At 47.9% G+C, this 24,058-nt stretch overlaps 2 protein-coding genes across 4 annotated transcripts in view; one reads left to right on the top strand and one right to left on the bottom strand.

Annotated features, from left to right (window-relative positions):
* Positions 1 to 20,011, bottom strand: part of RNF121 (ring finger protein 121) — a 96,063-nt gene extending 76,052 nt beyond the window's left edge. The window contains exons 1-2 of one of the 3 annotated variants that reach the window (XM_029602017.1): positions 19,866 to 20,011; positions 4,549 to 4,586 (exon numbers count right to left, since the gene is read on the bottom strand). In XM_029602017.1, the coding sequence (XP_029457877.1) occupies positions 4,549 to 4,586; positions 19,866 to 19,922 (95 nt within the window). In that variant the 5' untranslated portion in view covers positions 19,923 to 20,011. Of the gene's footprint in view, positions 1 to 4,548; positions 4,587 to 19,711; positions 19,843 to 19,865 lie in introns of those variants that run through there. The other 2 variants (XM_029602019.1, XM_029602018.1) reach the window with 2 other exon arrangements.
* A 71-nt stretch (positions 20,012 to 20,082) lies between these two features.
* LOC115091702 (short transient receptor potential channel 2-like) overlaps positions 20,083 to 24,058 on the top strand; it is a 263,493-nt gene continuing 259,517 nt past the window's right edge. The window contains exon 1 of the mRNA XM_029601860.1: positions 20,083 to 20,272. The gene's annotated coding sequence lies outside the window, so the exon portion shown is untranslated. The remainder of the gene's footprint in view (positions 20,273 to 24,058) is intronic.

Below are 24,058 nucleotides of genomic sequence, written 5' to 3'. Positions count from 1 at the left end.
AACCCTCCAGTCAGAAGAAGAGAGGAATGGGCCGGCCTCACTTCATTAGGAAGATTTGGCTCCACAGAGCCCTGACCAAGGCCCTCTCTTCCAGACTGTCTGCCACCTTGAAAGGACTAGTTCCAAGACTGCTGCCTCCTGGCACCTTGCTGCTGAGCTCCCACTGAAGGTCTACTCAACTGAAACTGAATATTAGACTGAAACCGGGGCCGCCCCGTAAAGGAACTCTTATTTCCCCGGGGCTTGTCCTCCGGCACCCTATGCCCTTTATTCTCCCCGAGACGTTTCACAAGCTCCTTTAAGTCTTCTCCAAATAGAAGCATTCCCTTGAAGGTAAAGCTCCCAAACAAGACTTAGACCAAACATCCACTGATCAGTTCATCAACCAAAGCAGCCTTCTGGATGATACTGCAAACATCATAAGAACATAAGAAATTGCTATGCTGGGTCAGACTAAGGGTCCATCAAGCCCAGCATCCTGTTTCCAACAGAGGCCAGACCAGGCCACAAGAACCTGGCAATTACCCAAACACTAAGAAGATCCCATGCCACTGATGCAATTAATAGCAGTGGCTATTCCCTAAGTAAATTTGATTAATAGCCATTAATGGACTTCTCCTCCAAGAACTTATCCAAACCTTTTTTGAACCCAGCTACACTAACTGCACTAACCACATCCTCTGGCAACAAATTCCAGAGCTTTATTGTGCGCTGAGTGAAAAAGAATTTTCTCTGATTAGTCTTAAATGTGCTACTTGCTAACTTCATGGAATGCCCCCTAGTCCTTCTATTATTCGAAAGTGTAAATAACCGATTCACGTCTACTCGTTCAAGACCTCTCATGATCTTAAAGACCTCTATCATATCCCCCTTTAGCCGTCTCTTCTCCAAGCTGAACAGCCCTAACCTATTCAGCCTTTCCTCATAGGGGAGTTGTTCCATCCCCTTTATCATTTTGGTTGCCCTTCTCTGTACCTTCTCCATTGCAACTATATCTTTTCTGAAATGCGGCAACCAGAATCGTACACAGTATTCCAGTTGCGGTCTCACCATGGAGCAATATAGAGGCATTATGACATTTTCCATTTTATTAACCATTCCCTTCTTAATAATTCCTAACATTCTGCTTGCTTTGACTGCTGCAGCACACTGAGCTGATGATTTTAAAGTATTATCCACTATGATGCCTAGATCTTTTTCCTGGTTGGTAGCTCCTAATATGGAATCTAACATCGTGTAACTATAGCAAGGTTTATTTTTCCCTATATGCAACACCTTGCACTTATCCACATTAAATTTCATCTGCCATTTGGATGCCCAATCTTCCAGTCTTGAAATGTCCTCCTGTAATGTATCACAATCTGAATAATTTTGTATCATCCGCAAATTTGATAACCTCACTCATCATATTCCTTTCCAGATCATTTATATATATATATTGAAAAGGACCAGTCCAAGTACAGGAGGAACTAGTCCTTTCAAGGTGGCAGACAGTCTGGAAGAGAGGGCCTTGGTCAGGGCTCTGTGGAGCCAAATCTTCCCAATGAAGTGAGGCCGGCCCACTGTTTACCCTTTTCCACTGAGAAAATTGACCATTTAATCCTACTCCTATCCCATAACTTTTTAGTTTTCTTAGAAGCCTCTCATGAAGGACTTTGTCAAACGCCTTCTAAAAATCCAAATACACGACATCTACCAGTTCACCTTTATCCACGTTTATTAACCCCTTCAAAAAAAATGAAGCAGATTTGTTAGGCAAGACTTCCCTTGGGTAAATCCATGTTGACTGTGTTCCATTAAATCATGTCTTTCTATATGCTCTACGATTTTGATCTTGAGAATAGTTTCCACTATTTTTCCGGGCACTGAAGTCAGACTCACTGGTCTATAGTTACCTGGATCACCCATGGAGCCTTTTTTAAATATTGGGGTTACATTGGCCACCCTCCAGTCTTCAGGAACAATGGATAATTTTAATGATAGGTTACAAATTTTAACTAATAGATCAGAAATTTCATTTTTTAGTTCCTTCAGTACCCTAGGATGCATACTATCCGGTCCAGGTGATTTGCTACTCTTTAGTTTGTCAATCTGACCTACTACATCTTCCAGGTTCACAGTGATTTCGTTCAGTTCATCTGACTCATCACCCCTGAAAACCATCTTCGGAACTGGTATCTCCCCAACATCCTCATTACTAAACATGGAAGCAAAGAATTCATTTAGTCTTTCTGCAATGGCCTTACCTTCCCTAAGAGCCCCTTTAACCCCTCTGTCATCAAACCTCTGGAGGACGTTTTAACGAGGTTATACAGGGCAACTGCTACATAAGCTGCTGCCTCCAGGCAGTCTGCCTGCTTTGCCTCGGACTGAGATAATGGCCTTGTTGCCATAATTGCTGAATCCAGCACAAACTGGCCCTCTGCATGAAGCTAATGCACAGCAGCCCTTATGCTCAAATATATTCTTAAGATGAATTTCCAACTTTCTATCCTGCATGTCCTTCAGTGCCGCCGAACCAGCTACAGGAATAGTGGTCTTCTTAGCGACCGCAGATACAGATTCGTCCACGTTAGGAATCGCCAATTTCAGAGTATTCTCAGGCAAAAGATACAACTTGGCCTCGCCCAGCCTACCTTGAGAGGGTGTCCCACTCCCTGATGAGTTTCTTCAGACTTGTGAAAAAGGAAAGCTTTCGCTGGACCCCTCAAGCCATCCGTGACTGGATCCACACCCTCTTGATCAGATTCCTCCGGAGGTACTTTGATCCCAAGCTCCCCCAGAACATGAGGAATTAGGGGCCACAACTCCTCTTTATGAAATAACCATACAACCTTAGGCTCATCCCCTTCAGCCACCGGATCAAACCCTGTCAATCCAGATCTGGAGCATCTGGGTTAGTATTGGGTACAGCCGGATCGTTGCCGAGCCCTGGAACATCAGGGACCTGTGGAGCCTCTTCTGACTCATCAGAATCTATATCTGGACCACTCAGCCCTGTCCTCATCCTGAGGATCCTAGGCGTCTTCTGTGAAACCGGACCCCCAGAGCTTGCCAGCCTCTTAGCTGGCCACGTAGCATCCAACTTCTGAATGGGGTCTGTCGGTTTACCAGCCTCCTTCCATGCCAAATAAGCTTAGTGTAATAGGACGACCAATTCTGTGGAGAAAGGAGCAGGCTCCTCCAACCCAACTCTGGCGGGACCCCCTCTGTCGGAATTGGATTCTCTGCGGTGCATTACATTATGGCTCACTGGCAATAACGGAGAGAGAGAGAGAGATAGTCAACCCCCATCTGAGAGTCCCAATGGGCCATCCGCTTCGGACAACATGGCTGCCTTTTCTGCACAAGGCAGGGGAGGGGGCGCAGACTTGCCAAGCACTCCTGCGCCTTATTTCCCTCTAGGCTGCCACTCAGACACGGCATCTGGCAGTCCCAACCCACCCTTTCCCCTGGAGAGGCAGCAGGAGCAGAGTCTGGTGCTCGAAAAACGAGCATGTGCATCGCAGCATGAACTGCACGCACTACCGTGCGCCATGCGGTACACTGACCTCCACTAGGCCCGACGTGCGTCAAACAACGGCACCACTGCGGGCAAGTAACTTCACCGCTGAAAGAAAACCCCTTGCAGCCCTACCAGCCACTCGCCACTCTCCTGCTCGATGCTGTTTTTTGTTTGGTTTTTTTTAACCGCCTCTTTAATAATCTTTACTGAGCCAGAAGGAAAAGAAAATACTTCCCTGACAGGCGAGCTGCTGGGCTTCAATTTGCTCTCCTGGGGGAAGGAAGGGAAGGAGCCAGACCCACCAGCCGTCACCCACTTGGGTGGCGAAAGAATGAGCTAAATCAGGATCCCCGAACCCCTGCTCGTACTCAACAGCAGGAGAGATAGCCCCACCAGGGCCTACACACCTCCTGGGAGGATAAATCTACCAGTTTGCAATTTTTTTTCTCTTTTTTTTTAAAAAGACTGCAGGGATTGCACCTCCACCATCTGCTGGAGACAGAAAAATACTGGGCAACTGCAGGTGGTACTCCGGATTATATGCCAGTGCAACTTTCCCTGTCTCCATCTGCTGGAAGGGAAGCATAAACCCAGGAGGCTGGAATGATCTGGGTATGAACAGGAACATGCAATTCTGCATTTTCAGCCTGACAGCTTCTGCCTGCTCCAATGGGCTTCTGGTTCAATTGGAAGAGGCCTTTACTTTAGTTGGCTGCGGCACCACGACCCTTTCTTTCAATCTGGGACACTCGCACTATTGTTATAACCTTCTGTAACCTGGCCATTGCCGTGACAGTTGTTGGCCAGCAGCCACAGACTGCAATTCCTTCCGGACCCTTAGCACTCATGAACCCTAGATCCAGTCAGCAGATGCCAGCACTGAGGAATGACTAAGACGATTAGTTGCATGGATATTTTTGTATTCAGTTCACTGAGCTTTATCCCTTAGACCCATGCTTTGTTTGATATTTAGATAAACCTAAGAAATAAGATTAGACTTCATTATTACTGATGGCAGGCACAGCATTCCCAAAGCTACTCACCTCCAACGCTCCTCTGGTGACAAATTAGACAGATCGACCTGTGGAAGGAGAGAAAAGCCAGCAATGACGAGTTACCAAAGGTTAGAAAATACATTCCCATCATTAATGCCACCAACAGATTCAAAACTGGACGTGTCCAAGCAGAAGTACATCAAACAAGCTGTACATAAAAACCCTCTGACTAACCATTAAAAACCAGACGTATGTTCAATAAACTTCAAGGAGACAACTGGTGACTGCCTCCAAGGACAACAGCAATTAGATATTTTTGAAAAGGATTCAAGGTCTGGACCTGAAAAGCACCAGTCATGTTCCAGAAAAATGAGCAAAAAGCTGCCTAAACATACAGAAAGTGGTTTAGCCATGCAATATTGTCCTCAGGGGAAAACAGTTCCCTGCCCCTTAGCTCGCCGTACAGCGAACATTGTATGTTGTGCTGCCGTCTGATTGGCAGCAATTGTAATCTCGTGTGCCAATGGCTAAAATCAACCGTGCTGGCACTCAAAGGATCGCGGCTGTGGGAGGGAAGAGGAGATGAGCCTGGGTGCTGAAAGCTGGAGGTGCCAGATGTGCTGCTGGTGTTATCCCTTTTTTAGGGCAAGTGGATGGGGGGGAAAAACACACCACGAGAAGGGAGAAAGAAAAAGGGGGTAGTAAGTAGTGAAGGAGAGGGAGGCAGAGAGTGAGGTTAGGAGGGATCATGAGAAGCATGGCAGGTAGGGAGAATGTTAGGAAGAGAAGAAGAGTGACAGGGAAAGAAAAGGAGAAAGCGCAAAGACAGCATGAGAAGGAAGAAAAAAAAAAAAAGAGAGAAGACCAGACAAAGGATGGAGAGTGTATTTCTATCAGCATCAGAAAGTCCATGAAAACTGTTGACCAAAATAAAAAAAAAGCCTTCCTATGGAGCTGGGCAGCTCATCTTTTGCTGCTGCTTGGCAGGTGATAGCGTGCGGGGCCCAGGATCTGATGCATGGATAAAGATGGCCTGTGATCGTCCCCTTCCCCAGGCTCCAGCGTATGGCGCTCGCACACGGACAGAACGCGCTTTCTCGTGCATAACCCCCTTACGTGAGGCACGTGTGCGTATTTGGGGGGGGGGGGGGGGGGGGAGGATATGGAGAGCAAAGCTTGGTGTGGGAAAGCAGAGTCAGGCATGCCTGGCTGTCTCAGTTCTTCTAACATTTGTAAGGGGACAATTTATCATCGAGTCCCTGCTCTGACAGGGAGAACTGGGAGGAGGTAAAGCGCAAACTGGGCCCGGCTCTGCTTTTTCCTTTGAACTCGGTAACTGAACAAATAAGAATGCATCCAGAACATATATTTTGTGAAATTAAACTATGTAACCCAACTTTCTGAGGTACAGGGCCCGATGTATTCCTCACAGTATACCTGGCCCAGGTTGTTTTCATGGAGACGGGTGTGTAAATGCACTACTTTCCAGGATGTCTCACTTTAAAGCTGTGTGAGTGTGTGTAACAAAACTTTACCAAAGGATGCCGTGTCAACATTTACACAAACCCATATGCAGAATTGTGGTTAATTTAAAAGACAAACAACCTGACACAACAGGCTTTGTTATTACTCAGAAACTGCCACTAAAGGGACAAGGGAGATGGGATCTGCTTTGACTGGTGAATAATAAAGCATCGGTCACAAGTTCTATGCCCTGAAACTTGATAAAACTCTGTGTTCAGGAGAGCAGGAGAATTTGCCCACACAAAGTGCTGCCATAATCCTGCTGCAAATGCAGCATCAGAATATCCACAGATTTGCTTCAGCTGGAGAGGGTAATGGGGTTTGTGCGAGAAGTGGATGCCATTGTCATTTATTCAGCATGTCTGGGAGCAGAAGTACCACATATCGGGACCTCTGGCCTCTAGTGTCTACCTATCAACCTTCTAGAGGCCAGAGGTCCCAATATGTGGTACTTCTGCTCCCAGACATGCTGAATAAATGACAATATTGTTCCACAACTTTTCTCCAGCTCAAGTGAATTTATGGCTGTGAAGGTTTTATGAGGTAAGGCTGTCTAGTCCATTCCCAATATCCTTTTGTGCAGTTTCAGAAAATCTTGGCGGTTCTAGGATGTGTTGTGTTAGTGTTCAGACACTTTAGTCTCATGCAAAAGAGAAGGTGGATCATGGGCATCTGTGACCACTGCCCTCGTCTCCAACAGAGGCAAGGCCTGAACCTTGGTGGACAGATGACTCCAGAGGTGGTGGTGGGAGGACCCTCTCGCCTGTGAATTCTGATCCTTTAGCCCGACTGCAGCACCTGATTCTCAGTCTTTCTGGCCAAGATGCAATATAAGCTTTGAATCCTGATCCGAGAATGGTACTGCCTTGGCCTTTTGGCTGAGATTTAAAGTGTGTGTAATATTTTGGGGATTAAATGCCCTGCCACTCGATCCCATCCCAGAGACAAAGCTGGCCCAACAGGAAGGGCTAAACCTCCCAACAAAAGAAACAGATGCCGAAAGGGACTGCAGTGATGTTGATGACAAATTTTGATCTGGAACAGGAGGCGGCAACTCCGGTCCCTGAGTTGCACCAACAGGTCTGCTTTTCAGGATATACACAAGGACTATTCATTAGATCAGGGGTGGGCAATTCCGGTCCTCGAGGGCTGCAAACCAGTCGGGTTTTCAGGATACCCCTAATGAATATGCATGAAATAGATTTGCATACAACTGAGGCAGTGTGTATGCAGGTCTCTCTCATGCATATTCATTAAGGATATCCTGAAAACCCGACTGGTTTGCAGCCCTCGAGGACCGGAATTGCCCACCCCTGCATTAGATAGATTTCCATACCTTACACGCAAATCTAACCCATGTACGTTCATTGTGGGTAGCCTGAAAACAAGGCCGGTTGGTAGCATTCAAATACTGGAGTCTCCTACCCCCAAGCATTAGTCCCACTGACCCTCTGTGTGACTTGGGGTACGCCACAGACTTCTTGGGCCTCACTGATACTCCTGGTTCTGAAATTCACTTTCCGTGAGACCTTGGGGCAAATAGCTGCTTCCCTCTCTGTGTTAGTTTATCCAGCTGCACTCAACAGTAACAGAAGTGAAATCACTGTTACTTCTCTTTGCTCCTATCACACACTGTCAAGTAAATCAGACACAAACTGGTGAACAGAATATTTATTCAACTGCTGACAGCATGTTTCTGAAATATTAAACTGTAAAGCATTTTAGCATCCTTTCATTAAAAGAACCATATAAAACAGTTCTTTAATAAAAGACATCAAAGCAGTTCTCAAGCAAAGACTTGCTAATAGGGACTCTCCAAACAGCCTCTCTTTTCAGAAATGCATCCAGAAGCGCTAAGAATGGTAGAAAGAGAAGGCTCAATTTTCCCTTCTGCAAGGGCAGTGAATTCTCAGCTCAGAGCACAGCTGCCAGATATTGGCTAAATTTATAGCTCAAAGCCACTTCAAAACTAACCCAAAACTAGCCCTTTTTTTTTTTTTTAAATGGGAAACAATTACATAGAAACAGGACAGCAGAAAAAGACCACATGGTCTACCTAATCTGCCTATCCACACCAAATGTTAACTAAGTAGCTAACTCAGAGGTATGCAAATTAGAGGTGATGACCTGTTTAACCTACTGTATCAGTAACAATCTCAGAGTCTGTATCGCTCCTTGACTGTTCAGGTGACCTGCACACACCTGGGATATCCCATTTCCTTGAATAAAGATCTTTTAGCTGCCAGTATAAGAAAATTGGTTCTTACCTGCTAATTTTCATTCCTGTAGTACCACGGATCAGTCCAGACTATGGGTTATGCCTCCCTGCCAGCAGGGAGAGAGAAAAACTTGAAGGGCACCCTCACTTAACCTGGTGTGCCTCCTGCATCCCTTCAGTATATAGATTAACCAAGCAGAATAATAGTTAATCGTAATAGCAACAAATCAAACAATAACAGAACTGCAATAATAAAAGTATAACATTGAAAACAATCTTTAGTGTGCTGCAATAAAAACCGGAATTTGCGCACACGGACTCTTGAAATATCCACTCCCAATGCTACCCACTTCCAATCCTAGGGCGGGTATCTGGACTGATCCGTGGTACTACAGGAACGAAAATTAGCAGGTAAGAACCAATCTTCTTTTCCCTGTACGTACCCGGATCAGTCCAGACTGTGGGATGTACCAAAGTTTCCCTAAACTGGGTGGGACCTTGCAAGTCCCGCGCGCAGCACGCCACTGCCAAAATTGCAGCTTTCTGGAGCCTGAACGTCCAAGTGGTAGTGGCGAGCAAATGTGTGAGTGTCTTCCAAGTAGCAGCTCTACAAATCTCTTGAGGCGACACCAACTGCATTCGGCCCAAGAAGCCACTTGAAAGCGAATAGAATGGGCTTTTAGGCCCTCAGGAACGGGTCGACCTTTACAAATGTAAGCAGATGAAATAGCCTCTTTCAACCAGGGTGCAATCGTTGGCTTAGAAGCTTTCTGACCTCTCTTGGGTCCGCTCCAAAGGACAAATAAATGATCTGATAGTCTGAAAGAATTCGTGACTTCCAAATAGTATAGTAGCGATCGGACATCCAAACGACGAAGCTCTCTTAAATTGCAGGGCGTCGGCTGATAAATTAGGAAAGGACGGAAACTCAACTGACTGACTTAAATGAAAGGTTGAGACCACCTTTGGCAAAAAGGACGGGACTGTTCGGAGTGAAACTCCTGAATCAGAAATTCTCAAAAAGGGTTCCCTACAAGAGAGAGCCTGTAATTCGAGATTCTGCGAGCTGAGCAAATAGCCACTAAAAACACCGTTTTCAACGTGAGGTCCTTTAATGTTGCCTTTTCAATGGGTTCAAATGGCAGATCGCACAAGACTCCACGACGGACATACAAGACGGAAGGGGGGCTTCAAGAGCCTTACTCCTCTGAGGAAACACACCACATCCAGATGAGACGCTACCGAGCTGCCAACCAGAGTGCCTAGGGCTGCTACCTATACCCAGAGGGAATTAAAAGACAAGCCCTTAACTAAGCCATTTTGCAAAAAAAAAAAAAACCCCAAAAAAATTAACATCTGAGCAATAGAAGCATGTCTGGGAATAATCTCTCGTTCACGACACCACGTCTCAAAAACTCTCCACACCCTGACAATATGAGAAAGAGAGAGGTAGACATTTTTCTGGCTTGCAGCAGCATAGTAATAACTTCCTCCAAATACCCTTTTTTTCCTCAATCTCCTCCTTTCAAAAGCCAGGCCACTAGACAAAAGCAATCTGCCTGGTTCGAAAAATATAGGATCTTGATGAAGATGTCCGAATCATAGTGGCCCGTTCACCACCAGATTGACTAGATCCGTGAACCGCGGACGTCGGGGCCATTCTGCAGTCACTAGAACCACGCTCCCTGGGTGAACTTCTATCCTGCGAAGAACTTTGCCCACCAGCGGCCAAGGAGGAAACACGTACAGGAGAACTGTGGTTGGCCAGGGAAGTACTAGTACATCGACCCCCCTCTGCGCCGTGATCTCTTCTGCGACTGAAGAAACGAGGAGCCTTGGCATTGTCCTGCGTCGCGATCAAGTCCATGCAGGGAGTCCCCCCACCTGTGGGAAATTAGATTCATTGCTTGGTCCAAAATATCCCACTCTCCTGGATCTATGCCCTTCCGACTTAGGAAGTCCGCTTGTATGTTGTCCTTCCCAGTGATGTGAGATGCTGCTAGCAGCACAATATTTTCTTCCGCCCAAGCCATGAGCTGCTCTGCCTCGTCTGCTACAGCTTGACTTCTGGTGCCTCCTTGACTGTTGATGTAGGCCACAGTCGTTGCATTGTCGGACAGGATGCGGACCACCTGATTGCGTAGCCAGTTGGACTGCTTTGGTTTCCAGACGATTGATCGACCAGCTGCCCTGAACTGAATTAGACTGGCAGACAGCTCCCCAGCTGGAGAGACTGGCATCCATGGTCACCACTATCCAGCTCGGAACTTCCAGATCCACCCCTCGAGATGGGTGGTGGCTTTGCCCGCACAACTTAAGACTGGACCTGGCGTGATCAGTGAGTAGTAGAGGGAACTAGAACTCCTCAGACTTGGGATCCCACCGGGAAAGCAACGCTGTTTGTAATGGTCTCATATGAGCAAAAGCCCAGGGAACCTCCTCCAGAGTAGATGCCATGGAGCCGAGGTCCTGAAGGTAGTCCCAGGCTTTGGGCAGCGGAAGCAACAATAAGTGACGAACCTGCTCCATCAATCTGGTCAATTGGTCCGGCAGGAGAAAAACTTTCCGGACACTAGTATAGAACCGGGCTCCCAGGAAGTCCATTATCTGAAAAGGGACAAAGTTGCTTTTGGCCTGATTGATCACCCAGCCGAGCGATTCCAGGATACTGGCCACCTTGCTGATAGCTTCTACGCAATGATCCCTTCACTTTGCCCTGATGAGCCAGTCGTCCAAGCAGGGATGAATGAGAAGGCCTTGTCTCTGCAGGGCCACTGCTACTACCATCATGATCTTGATGAATGTACGGGGGGGGGTGGGGGGGCAGTAGCAAGACTGAACGGTAGAGCGCAGAATTGGAAATGCATTCCCAGGTCCATGAAGTGAAGAAACATTTGCTGATCTTCGCAAATGGGTATGTGCAAGTATGCCTCCATTAGATCCAGAGAAGCTAAAAACTCGCCCTTCCAGACTGCCGCAATCACCGAGTGCAGAGTTTCCATGCAGAAATGCAGCACCTTGAGAGTCTTGTTTATCTTCTTGAGATCCAAAATAGGCTGGAAGGATCCCTCCTTCTTTGGGACTGAAAAGTAGATGGAGTATATCCCCATCTTCCAGTGCTCCAGAGGGACCGGCTTCACTGCCCCGAGAGACAGTAGGTGGTTGAGGGTCTGACAAATAATTTGCCTCTTGGCCCGTGCTCCGCAGCGGGATATTAGGAAGAAATCTTTGAGAGGCCGAGCAAATTCCAAAGTGTAGCTGTGTTCTATAATGCTTAGCTGATCGGAAGTAATTCTAGCCCATGCCTTGTGGAATTGGGATAAGTGATCCCCAACTTGAGGGATGAGCCGGCCTTATCTCATTGAGGAGTTTTGGAGGAGGAAGATCCTCCCTCCTGGGAGGGTCTGCAGCCTCAAAAGGAAGTGTTCCAGGATTGGGGCCTGGCCACAGGATGTTGCTGCCCTGCCAGCTGCTGCCGGCTCTGCCGAAACCTATGCTGCCCCCGAAAGCGTAAGCGGGATGACTGAAAACCTCTGGAAGGTTTCGGTCTGTCCTCTGGCAACTTGTGAACCTTATTTTCACCCAAGGTCTTTATCAACTGCTCCAAATCCTCACCAAAGAGAAAACCCCCCTTTAAACGACAGAGCCCCAAGCTGAGCCTTGGATGACACATCTGCTGACCAGTTACGCAACCACAGGAGACGCCTCGCCGATACTGCCAATGACATGGTGCGAGAGGAAGTGCGGAGGAGGTCATACAGTGCATCAGTGTCATATGCCACCGCGGCCTCTAAGCGTTCCACTTGTTCTGCCTCACCCGGAGGGAGATCTCTGGACGTTAGCAATTGTTGGACCCAGCGCTGGCTCGCCCGCAGCATGTAACTGCTACACACCGCCGCTCGGATACCTAGGGTTGAAACCTCAAAGATGCGTTTAAGAAGGACTTCCAGCTTCCAATCCTGAAGATCCTTGAGAGCCGCTGATCCTGCGACCGGAATTGTGGTCCGCTTCGTAACAGCTGATACTGAAGCGTCTACTTTGGGGGACCACAGGAGCTCCAGAGACTCCTCGAGCAAAAGGATAAAGCTTATCCATAGCCCGACCAACCCGCAAGCCAGCATCTGGAGCGTCCCACTCTTGGGTCATCAGCTGCTGAAGCATGGGATGGAAGGGAAAAGCTTGGGTCGATGCTCGCAACCCCGCCAGGACCGGGTCCACAGAATCCTGCGGCCTAGCATGAGGAGGGAGCTCCACTCCAAGCTCTGAGAGGATCTAGGGAATGAGCGGTTCCAACTCCTCCCTTTGGAACAGACTGACCACTTTAGGGTCATCTCCATCCAAGGGAGCCTGCTTCCCCTGTTCCTCTACAGATCCCCCGCCTGCAGGAGAGAAAGGGGAAGCCACTGCGTCCGCAGCCCCACTGCCCGGAACCTCTGGAGGGGCCGAACCGCTTGAAGCCATGGAGCCCCTCAACTTTGCAACCCGCAGAGACGCGGGCACATTCGGATGCTTGGCAACCCTGGGGGGCGGTCCCTGCGGAGGTCTCAAAGGCAAAGCATCACTCTGTGGAGACCGTGAAGCTAAAAAAGCCTTATGCATAAGGAGGACAAAATCCAATGAAAAAGGATTAGGACTGACCTCATCCTCACCTGGGGAATCGGGATCCTCCTGAAAAATGTCCTAGTCCACATCTGAGGGATCATCAGGACTGGCAGGGACCGGAGACAGCGCTGGAGGAAGCTCCCTTGCCCCCATAACTCTTGCCTGAGCTTCAGCAAAAGTATTCAAAATGGCTGCCGTTCCCACGCTGAGAAGGAACGGGTCAGCCTGAGGCTACCGAGGTGCAGATCTTTTAAATGCACCTCGGGGCTTTGCTGAAGCTGCTGCTGTAAAAAAGAGCTGCCTTCCCCTCCAGGAAGGCAGTGGGAGCAAATGCCTGACTGGGAGAGCATCGAGGACTCTTCGCAGGCAGCACACAAAGATGGCCACGGCATCGTGTGCGCTCAAAAAACATCGAAATCGCGGCAAGAGGGAACGGCAGGGAGCCCGAAAACGCGGCAAAATTGCAGCCGACCAGAAAATAACTCCAACAGGCTGCTCGTTTTTTGTTTTTTTTTAAATCGGGAGATTGCCATGGGGTAAGAGAGGGACCGGACCACCGGTAATCTCTCCCCCGGCTCCTTACCTGGCTGGAGCCCCGCGGGGTAACCAACCCCAGCTCCAAAGCCTGCAACCAGGGGGGATGACCCTGCATGATCTGCCAATCCCCTGGGAGGACTGGAAAGTTACTCCTGTGTCTTCTCTTTTTTTTTTTTTTTTCCTTTCTGCCTGCTTGATTCAGAGCTATAAAGTTTGCTTCTTTGGTTTTTTAAAGGGAAATAGCCTAAACCCAAGAACCAGAGCAAGACTGCAGGGTTTGCACCACCTCCATCTGCTGGAGACAGAGAAATACTGAAGGGACGCAGGAGGCACAGTAGGTTAAGTGAGGGTGCCCTTCAAGTTTTTCTCTGTCTCCATCTGCTGAAAGGGAGGCATAACCCACAGTCTGGACTGATCCGGGTACATACAGGGAATAAGCGTTTTATTCAAGCCCACAAGAAGAGAGAAGATTAGAAATTAAAGAGCAGAGAATGGTGGTACAGATGCATCAGGCTTCCAAGGTGACAGATGTAACCTGCATGAAGCAGCTATGGTTATAACCTTAACATGGGTTGACCAGATGTTTCAGACAACAGCCTCTATAGCTCTGGTGGCTGTTTGGATTGTTACAAAGCTTGGTAAAAAGAAATAGGGAGGGAGCCTGGAGAATGCATGGAGAGTGCATGAAGTCAGACTTGTAAGAACCAAAAAGGAAGATGATAGGGCCTGAAACAACCTTCTAGCAGAAGAGGTGGAGGAATTTAAACATGCTTGGGAAAGACAGAGGGCAGAGGTAGAAACAAGTTTGAGAGCCTGGGTATAAAGACAGGTGAATGAGTGGATATCTGGTGTTGGTTTAAGTAGTATGCTCTACTACTCAATGTGATAGAGAACCAGAGAGGGACACAACTGGGCTGGCTGGATGCGCCAATGGATACTTGCCCACTATCATCTAGTATGTTACCATAGTACTGAAAGTCATCTGAGAACAAATTTATACAAGTATCCTGGGAAGACATTACTCAGATTTTATTGCTGGATTCCCTCTCAGCAATTCTCTTATATTGTGCCAATAGTCCTCAATTCATATGCAAAGTATCTAATTGATATAGATAGTCCAAAAAATAGTGCCATGTGGACATATGGCTGAATTTGCATCAGAATATTGCTCAGGAATTTAGTGCCATCTCTCAGACTAACTCTTGCTGCCATTTTCTGCTTCACTTGTTGGGCTCCTATTTCTTCTGTGGGGGGAGTTCTAGGCTCCTTGATGCTTGGCTGTACATCAGCTTTCTATTCAGATTTTGAGAGCTTCTGAGCAGCAGTGCAGCCTGAATTTCCCTGTTTTGGTTCATTTCCAGTTTCTTCGGTGGGGGAAAGAGGAGAGAGGAACAAGATCCAGGTCTTGGGGCAGGGACAAAGCAGCACATGAGTCATGGTTCCAGCAGCCAGCCCACCAATCACACATGCCTTTCAAATCAAAGCCAACAATCTGGGAAAAGGATGGAGATGTGAGGAAACGGAGGGCCTGGAAGCCATCTGTATGAATAGCACTTTACAAGATAATCCCGAATTCCCCTACCCCAATGATCTTACAAGTTAATTTTCAGGAAGAGCAGAAGAGGGAAAATATGGAGACATTCAGAAAGCGGAAAGGAATAAATAATGCACAAGCAGCAAACTTTTTTTCAGTGAAAAGGAAATTCTAGAACAAGAAGTTGTAGAATGAAGTTTAGACAGGGTAGACACCGGAGTAATATTGGGAAATATTTCTTCACAAAAAGGTATCTAGATACATCAAACAGTCACAGTAGAGGTGGAAAAGGCAAAACCAGTAAGAATTCAAGGAGGTTTGGAATAAGTACAGAGGGTCCTTAGTGCAAAAATGTAAAGGGAAAGCGAGATCAACTGCAGTCTATGACTGGCAAAACAACAAGAAGTAACATAGTAGAAGGCAGAGAAGGACCAAATGATCCACCCAGTAAATTGAGCAGACTACGTGGGACTCAAAGTCATTTTCTCCTATCAGATTTTATATAAATTTTATGACTTGTTCACATATATGGGGGCTAGGCCTCTGGACTCCAGGGGTCAGAGTTCCATGCTCTGACCCTTATGCTGGCAGATCAGCTCTTATGTGAGCATACAGTGCTCGTCTTAGTGCAGAGATGACAATGAGATGGATAAGAATTCAGTACGATCAGCTATCTGCTGGTTAGTCATGCTCTGAAGCTATCTCACTGTAAGTGTATGCAAACTGCTGAAATAAATCCTATGTGTTATGTGCACCTGAGATAAAAACCTACAGCATGCTATTCATGTCTGTAAAAACTAAAGTCCTTTATTCTGAATCACACACCTAAAAGCTTGCCCTGCAGTACACAGAAGGCTGCTCTACCTGGATGAAAGCAACAGCCCATACTACAGTCCCAAGATACAGAGTCTTCTTTGTCATTTATTTCTAAACTATTAAAAAAGCAATTTCTCAGCTGACAAACAGCAGACCACTATGATCCCCACACACACCTTTTCTCTAGAAATAGATGTTTTTGAGATTTGGTCAAATGCCTCCCCCGGCCATGCCAGCTTGTACAGACCTAGTGGGGGAGCAGAGTCCCATTCCCCACCTTGAAAGGACAGTCCAGAATGCTCAGTTCCAACCAAATAACTTACTCACTTATCAGGCTAGTTCCAGGCACAGGACATGCTCTCAACCTTTACTCTTTCCCTTCTCACCTGCTTCCACGGGGACTGTCAATACAGCATAGAAACTAGGCAGTGCTAATTACTGCCCCCTGATTACTGTCCCTATCAGTACAGACCTGAGATAGTGCTTTCAAAATTCCTGACATCAGTTTTCCTGCTCTTTGAAGGGCGACAGGAACAACCATCCAGCACAGCCGATATTTCTACTTTCAATCATGTATATTATGATTTTATTTTCTTTTGTAAAGGGCACAATATATTTCATTATTCTCCAGAAACTTGCTTAAACAACTGGGTTACTATCCTGACTAGTGCAACTTGCTGCTTGGTAAAAATTCGACCACCCCTCTCCCCCCAAATACAGCTCACATTGCCCATGAGAAATCAAGGGCATCACAGTGTCATCAAACCAGGAGTCCAAAACAATCACACCGCAGAGGAAGTTTACTTTCTAATTTAAGGGCAGAGCCCTTTCGTCTGTTACTACTCAGGAGATGGCAATGTACTGTAGCGCTGGGCTTTGAAACTAAAGCTGGTGAACTGCAGGGGAAAGTGCAAAGAAATGAAATGGCAAGTAAAAGGTTTTAATTAGGGGAGGATGAGCATTACTACTGCCACACAGGCTTCTCAAATATTTAAAAGCAAATCCTGCTGGTACAGGATCAGGCCTCATCTCCAAGAAGCTATGATGGCAGAATGTACCAAGGCTTCTTCTGGACATTTTTCTGCTGTGATTGAAAATACCCCCACTCCCATCAGCTGTTTCTGTATCTAGTCCCATAAAGCTCCTAAGTAAACATTAGCACTAGGAACTTCCAAACATTCAACTACCTAGGTTATTATTGAATCTAATGTATACAGCAGTGGCGTGTTCTGCTAACCAGCTACAGTGCCCGGCAAACCCTTCCATCTTTCAAGAAAATCATAGGCTTGATTAAGGATGGCTTCCCTGGCAAAAGACAGATATAGGCTCATTTTGACTTTATTTCTGTATTTATATGATGGCATACAAATTACATAGTACTACGCTGAATCCCTTCCCTGAGGAGTTTACTACCTCTCAGGCTGAAGCAGAAAAGTGCATTCAGCCAAACAAACACTTTCCTGCCTACACTTTACACACACATTTTCTACGGGCAAGACTTACTGTCAATGCAGCAAGGAGTTCTGCACGCAAAAAAATGTGCATTCTAAAATGGGAGTATTACCTAGTGCCCTTGCATGGAAATCCCATGCAAATGAGGACATTACAGAGTACTCCCCCAATGCAGAGGGGTGCACTGGCCCAGCCCAGATGTATTTAGTGCCGGAAACTTAACACCATCTCTAATCCAGGATTTAGGTTTCCAGTGCTAATGTACTGGCACTTAAAACCTGAAAATGGGGGGGGGGTAGAGACATCAGGAACACTTGCCAGTTATGTACTCTTATGCAGCTAAGGGACAGCCACTGACACTTAACCAGATAAGTTTGGACTACGTAGTGGGTAACCATGGCCATGATTACCCACACTGTGATTTCCATTGGCCTGTCAAGAATGCCTCCTCCCTCCTTTACTGAATTAAAATGTATTTGGCCTGTGCCAAATTCACATTTTGCAGTTAACGCATTGTTTCTAACTCCCAATATATTAGCATAGCATTAGCTTATTGCATTGAGAGTTAAAAAAAAAGTTTTAATCTGAGTATTAAAACTGTGTGCTGAAAACCAGTGCACAATTTCTTGTGCTCAGATTATTGCATCGGTCTGACAGTGGACACCAGAGACAACAGAAGATAAAGTAACTTGTCAATGTCACAGTATGTAACTAGCAGAAGCAGTATCTGGTATTCAGCCACTATTCCAATCATTAGGGAACTCCCTCTTAGTTGGCTGATGTGTATGTGTCTCAGTACGTGACTCTTAGAATGTCTAGAAGAGAAAATTTGGTTGAAGTTGATTTCCATTACAGGGTACTTAGAACTTTGAATCATTACTTACAGCTACCAATCATTACCATAGTAAAGTAGTAAATGACAATATACATGAAGCCAAAATCTACCGCATGTTTAGCACCAGAGCCTCCAAATAGCAGACAATATATTATTTCTTAGCAAATGCTCAGCAGCCTCTCAAAATTCAGCTTGTAGGAGGTTTCCTTACAAACAAGATATCCTTGTATGATCCACTACAGATCACCACTGAGGATTCCCAGCAAATCCTTACCACATTTCTGTCATACCAACCCCAAGTTATCATCTCCTACAGAGATCCAGGATGTACCTGCTAGATCAGATATCCTGAAGCTACAGGGTACCAGAACTCTTGGAGTGTGCACAAATTTCCAAGAAGCTTGCTGGAACTTTGTGGATATTAGAGACAGAAAAACATTAGAAAGAAGATATAGAAAGTGGTGCGACGCAGTCTTTAGATCACTTCGGGCTTTCTGACAGGCCCTCCTAATACAGCATAGTACTTGTAAAGCTGATTTCAAATGAAAGAAGAAACCTTAGTAGCTTGGAGGTCCATTTTCAGTCATTGTGCAGCTTGGCTAGTTAGCCAAATAAATACAACTGGCTAACTAGCAGGGTATACTCAGCAGTGTGATTGTGTTCTTGTATATACCCAAGCTACCTTAAAGTTAGCCAGTTATGTCTAACCGGCTAACTTTAGGACAGCCCTACGGTCCAACCAGAGTTAGCTGTGTGGGTTAAGCTGCTAATTGCTAACAACATGTAGCCAACTCTGCTCCGCTTGGAAATGCCTTCCACCCATCCCCAGATGCCACCAACTTATGTGGCTAGAATGTAGCTGCATATGGCTCTCAATATAGCCAGCTTTTCAGCTGTCTAAATTGCATTTGAATATTGACCTTCCAGTGGTTTGAGCAATGGACTATGAATCCTACTGCTGTTCCTTGTGAACCTGGGCAAGTCACTCTACCCTCCGTGGCCCATATACAAACCTAGGGTCCTATTTACTCACCATTTTCACCACAGAGACAAAATGGGAGAAAACCTTTTGTAAATAACCCTCTTAGTTTGTAAACCCTCTGGGGATAAAGAAATTCCTACAATACCTGAATGAAATCTGCTTTGGAATGCCCCCCAAAAAAGAGGAATATAAATAAAATAAATAATCACTAAGGATTTTGACAGAAGCACAAAAAATAGAGCCACAGATCTCCATCTCGCCAGAATCTGTGTCTTGGCAGCTCCGTGGAGAAGAGCGATATTTAGCACCAGCGGAGTCACCCTAGCATAGAGACTCAAAGCATCTAATTTCAAAGCGCGCAGCAGGCACATCCAATGAATAAAAACAAATACTGGAAGGTTCTCTTCTTTCATCCTAAATACCGAGTACCTGAGCCCGGAGAAACTGTGACAAGGGTTTGCAGTGAAGCTCTTGGGAACGTGCCAGGAGCACAGAACCGCGCTAAAAGTCTCCGGCAGACAAGCACGGCCGGGCACATCCAGTCTGCCCATTCCCCCTCTTACTGTCATGGCGCAGAGCAACAGGGACCTCCGGCTCATCAGCCGCTAAGAGTTTCTATGAGCTCCGTGTAGGATGCGGCACGGAGCCGGGCAATCCCGGGACGAAAGTTCCAATCCCACCACTCCGTCCAACCTCCCATCAAAGACTTACTGTCCCCCCACGAAGCTCTTTAGGGAAGGGACCTGGTAAGCACAGAACCGCCTCGCACCGGTACTAAGGCGCGCGAGAGGCCGCGTGCAGAGACCGCAGCTATCGGAGGAAGAGCTCCCCGCAAGGCTCCGTCCCTCTCCGAGCCTCCTTTTACCTCCTGTGCTTCCTGCTCTCCGCCGCCCATAACCTCCACTTCCAGCACCGCCGCCATCTTGGACACCCCAGCGGCGGCCAGCTGTTTCCGGCACGGAGACCAATGAGCGAGGCCTTCCGCAAGGCCGGGAGCCAATCACGGGAGAGCAGGGGGCAGAGGGCGGTAAGGCCGGCGCCCACGCGAGGGAAGCCGGGAAAAAAAGGACGTCAGACGTGTAGGGGAGAAGGGGGGAGGGACGCTGGAAAGCGTGGCGGAAGTAGCCGGGGAGTGCACGAGGTTTACGGGCGGCGCGCGGAGGCTGCTGCTGCAAGAGGTGGCGGAAGTGCACTGCAGGCCCGTCCTCAGCCCTGAGCAATTGTGAAACTCGTTGAACAGACTCAAATCAAACTTCTCTTGTTAAGTCTCTGGTGAGACCTCATAGGGAATACTGTGTATAGTTCTGGGAAACTATAAATCGGTTGGCATATGGAGACAGACTTAAAGATCTAGACATGTATATCCCTTGAATTCAAGGGACAAATCCAGAAACTCTGAGGACGTAGTAGAGATTGCAAAGCTGAATAGTTGGTGTGGATGGACAAACTAGATGGGGGCGTATGGTCTTTTTTGCCATCATGCTTCTATGTTTTAAAGATAAGGAAAAATGAGTTTGGAGTTTATGAAAACTCTATCTCTCCTTGCTGTTATTTGCTTCAGGGCGCCGCAGTGAGGTTTATTATCATACAAGCCCGTTACAGCCTGTGATAATTTATTGAACCATCTGAAGCCCTTTCTTCAGAAGTACAACATCAAAAGCTCCTGTTTATCAGTATTTGTTTTTTAATATATAGTTTATTGAATACATCAGTATTTATGAATAATTCTTACATTGGTCCAATACATCTGCAAAGTATCCAGTCTTTTGGACATATAGAGTCACTAGAATTCTGCACTAGAAAACATGTTGTAGATTCACTTTGATTCATAGGCTATATGAATGGAGATTACTGAACAATAATCTATATGGAAGTTTTCTCAAAATAGTGAAGATAAATATAAAATGTGTACACTCCCTGAAGTTTCACACCATATCTACTGCTAAGGGAGGGAGGGAACTGGCATACAAATGTAACCCCACCCTGAAGTGCAGAGCTGGCACAGGTGAGGCCATAAACTTATTATACTCTTTGGAGAAGGAACCCTGACTAGCTCTTGTACCTCCTCTACTTCCCGAGGTGTGGATTCTCTGGACTGGGGAAAGAAAGGATTCCTGTCAGGTCTTACTGTGATAAGGGTGGTTTTCTTACATTCCCTTGTGGTTTAACCTGGGGAGGATACTGGTCTCTGCTGTGAATGCAGAAATAAATACTCCAGAGCCACTTGGTTAAGTGTCTGAAAGAAAAGGCTTTACTGTTAAGCACTGATGGCGAATGTCAAAACTCAGACTGCAGCACCACATAAATCTCTCTTTGATTCCTTTACAGCTTCTTCTTTCTATCTGTGCAAGACTCACTTATATCAGGGCAAGGGTGGTAACCCACTCTTCTTGAATTAAGGCAAAGTGGAGCTCCCAAATGGGCAGGGTCTTTAGGACCCCTTCCAGGCTGATAAAAATAGCAAAGTTGTGGCACAGAGACTAAATCCTCTCTCTCCCCAGGGTGGTGAACAGTGGATGGGCGTCCCCAGTGATGTTAAGTTCCTTTACTCACGGTTAGCAGATCTTCAGGATCTCCTTGATCTTATACAGTCTCTTTAGTACTTTCTCTGGATCCTTGAAGTATGGGACCCTCTTTGAAACAAGCAATTCCCTTGCCTCTAGTAGGAAGGAAGGGGCAGCCAAAATCTTCCTCCTCAATCTTCTAACAAGTGTTCCCTGTACGTACCAGGATCAGTCCAGGACACCTGGGTTGTGACTCCGCACCAGTAGATGGAGACAGACTAAAACTTGTGGGCGGAGCATATATGCCCCTGTGCCAGTCACAGCCCCCCAGTCTTACTCTGTCTCCAGTAGGTGGTGCAGGTCTGGTCACAGCCCTGTCGGGCCTGATTCTGTGTGGTTAGTCAGGTTCGCTTTTGTGGTTGATTTTATTAGGCCTAACTTGGTTTTTTTCTTCAAATTGGGTTTTATTTAATCTTGTTTAATTCTAGTCCCAGTTGCCCTGCCTCCCTGGGGAGTTGAGAGGTCCTGAGGGGACTACCCTCCCCAGGTTGAGGCCGCTGCTAGGGTTGAGGACCCGGCTGGACTAGTAGCAGCGTCAGGGGTGACACCGGGGAGCCCGGTTCACTCACCCCTGCAGGACATAGGGCTTTTCAGCACCTGGGACAGCGTTTTTTCTTATTTAAAAAAAAAAAAAAAAAAAGTGTTTTTACTTTTGTTTTCAGTCGGCTCTCTGTTCCCTGGCGTTGCGCTCCGTTCCGCTCGAGGGGGGGCGTCTTCGGCAGGGGGGAGGTCGCCGATTTTCGCCGCGTTGAATTTCTGTGTTTATTCGGCGTCCCTCAGTGCTTTTCGGCGCGTCTTTGGTTTCCCGCGGTTTTTTGCAGGGCCGCGCGGCTCGCAGTGCAGGGCCTGCGACTCGGCGCGCGCGCGCGTCTCTCCCGGGACGGGCTTTGCTCGGCCTGCGTCCCGGGAGACGAGGGATCGTCGGCGGCTCCTCGGGGGGCCCGTTCCCGGGTCGCGCGATCGCCGTCGCAAGGGGGGGGTCCCCCTGATAGGCCTCCTGACCCGTTCCTGGTCAGCGCGGGAATGGCGGCCATTTTGTCTACCGGCCGGGTAGCTTCGCGGGAAACGGTGGGGGCCTCGGTTTTACCTCCTACGCTTTCCCCGCAGCGGGGTGCAGCGGTGGAGGTCCCTTCAGAGGGGCCCCAGTCCCGGGGGCATTCGGAAAGCGACGCAACGGATTCGGGCAAGTTTTCTGAAGATTTGGCGCTTTTGCTGCGCCGTTATAAGCGCAGCAAGCGCAGACGGGGGGACGCCTCGCGTTCAAGGGTCCACCGGTCCCCGCCGCAGAAGAAGATGGCAAGGAGGGTGGCGAAGACCACCCAGAGAGCGGCCTGGGGCAAACGGCTTCCCCGAGGGGTGCCGCAGAACTCGGATTCCGAAGATACCTCCGGGGCGGACACAGAGGCCTCCGAGGAGCCCCTGCCTGGGGCCGGGACGGCAGCAGCAGATGGCTCGGCGCAGCCCAGTACAGGTAAAGGAGCGCAGGCCGTCGACGGGGATGACCCCAAGGTGGTGCGTCTGTTCCGCAGAGAGGAACTGTCGCCACTCATTCCGGCCATTCTCCAGGAGCTGGGGATTGAGGCTCCTCCGGTGGTGGTCCGCCAGGAGGCAAATATGGATCCTGTTCTGATTGGGTTCACAGGGCCGGCGGTCGTTTTTCATTTTTTCGTCCACGGATATCCTCTTCAAGGAATGGGATACTCCGGAGTTAGGTCTGAAGGTCAGCAAGGCCATGGACAAACTTTACCCTTTGCCGGAGGACGCGCTAGAGCTCCTCCGACTCCCAAAGGTGGATTCGGCAGTGTCAGCTGTCACGAAGAGGTCTACCATCCCGGTCACGGGAGCGACAGCCCTCCGGGATATTCAAGACCGTACGTTGGAGGTTCAACTCAAAATATTTTTGAGGTTTCTGCCCTAGGGGTGCGTGCCGCCAGTTGCACAAATTTTGCTATGCGTGCTAGTCTGCGCTGGACTCAAGTCCTGCAGGCGAATGCGGGTCTCTCTTCAGAGGAGGCTTCCCAAGCTGACAGATTGGAGGCGGCCATTGCCTATGGCGCGGATGCATTCCATGATCTTTTGCGCACCTCAGCTAGGTCCATGGTGGCAGCGGTGTCGGCACGTCGTCTCCTTTGGCTGCGCAATTGGGCAGCGGATGGCTCTTCCAAGGCTCACCTCGGGGCTTTTGCCTTTTAAGGGGACATTGCTGTTCGGCAAGGAGTTGGACGATTTGATGGTTTACCTGGGGGAGAACCGAGCGTTTAAGCTGCCGGAGGATAGGACCCGGTCGAGATTTTCCTTTTCAGGCAGAGCCCGGTTCAGGGGGCCCAGGAAGTCTAGGCCACAAAGATCCTCTGGACCCTAGGCCGTCTTCCTCTCGGTACACCCGGTGGCAGCAGTCCTTTCGGGGTAAACGTTTTGGCCGGCAAGGAGGGGCCCCGTCGGGTGCGGGGTCCAAGCCTTCGCAATGAAGTTCGGCCGGCCCATCCCTCGTCGC

The sequence above is a fragment of the Rhinatrema bivittatum genome, chromosome 5 (assembly GCF_901001135.1).
Source record: "Rhinatrema bivittatum chromosome 5, aRhiBiv1.1, whole genome shotgun sequence".
Classification (NCBI taxonomy): Eukaryota; Metazoa; Chordata; class Amphibia; order Gymnophiona; family Rhinatrematidae; genus Rhinatrema; species Rhinatrema bivittatum.
The sequence above is the reverse complement of the archived record's forward strand: the minus strand, read 5'-3'. Positions and strand labels throughout refer to the sequence as shown.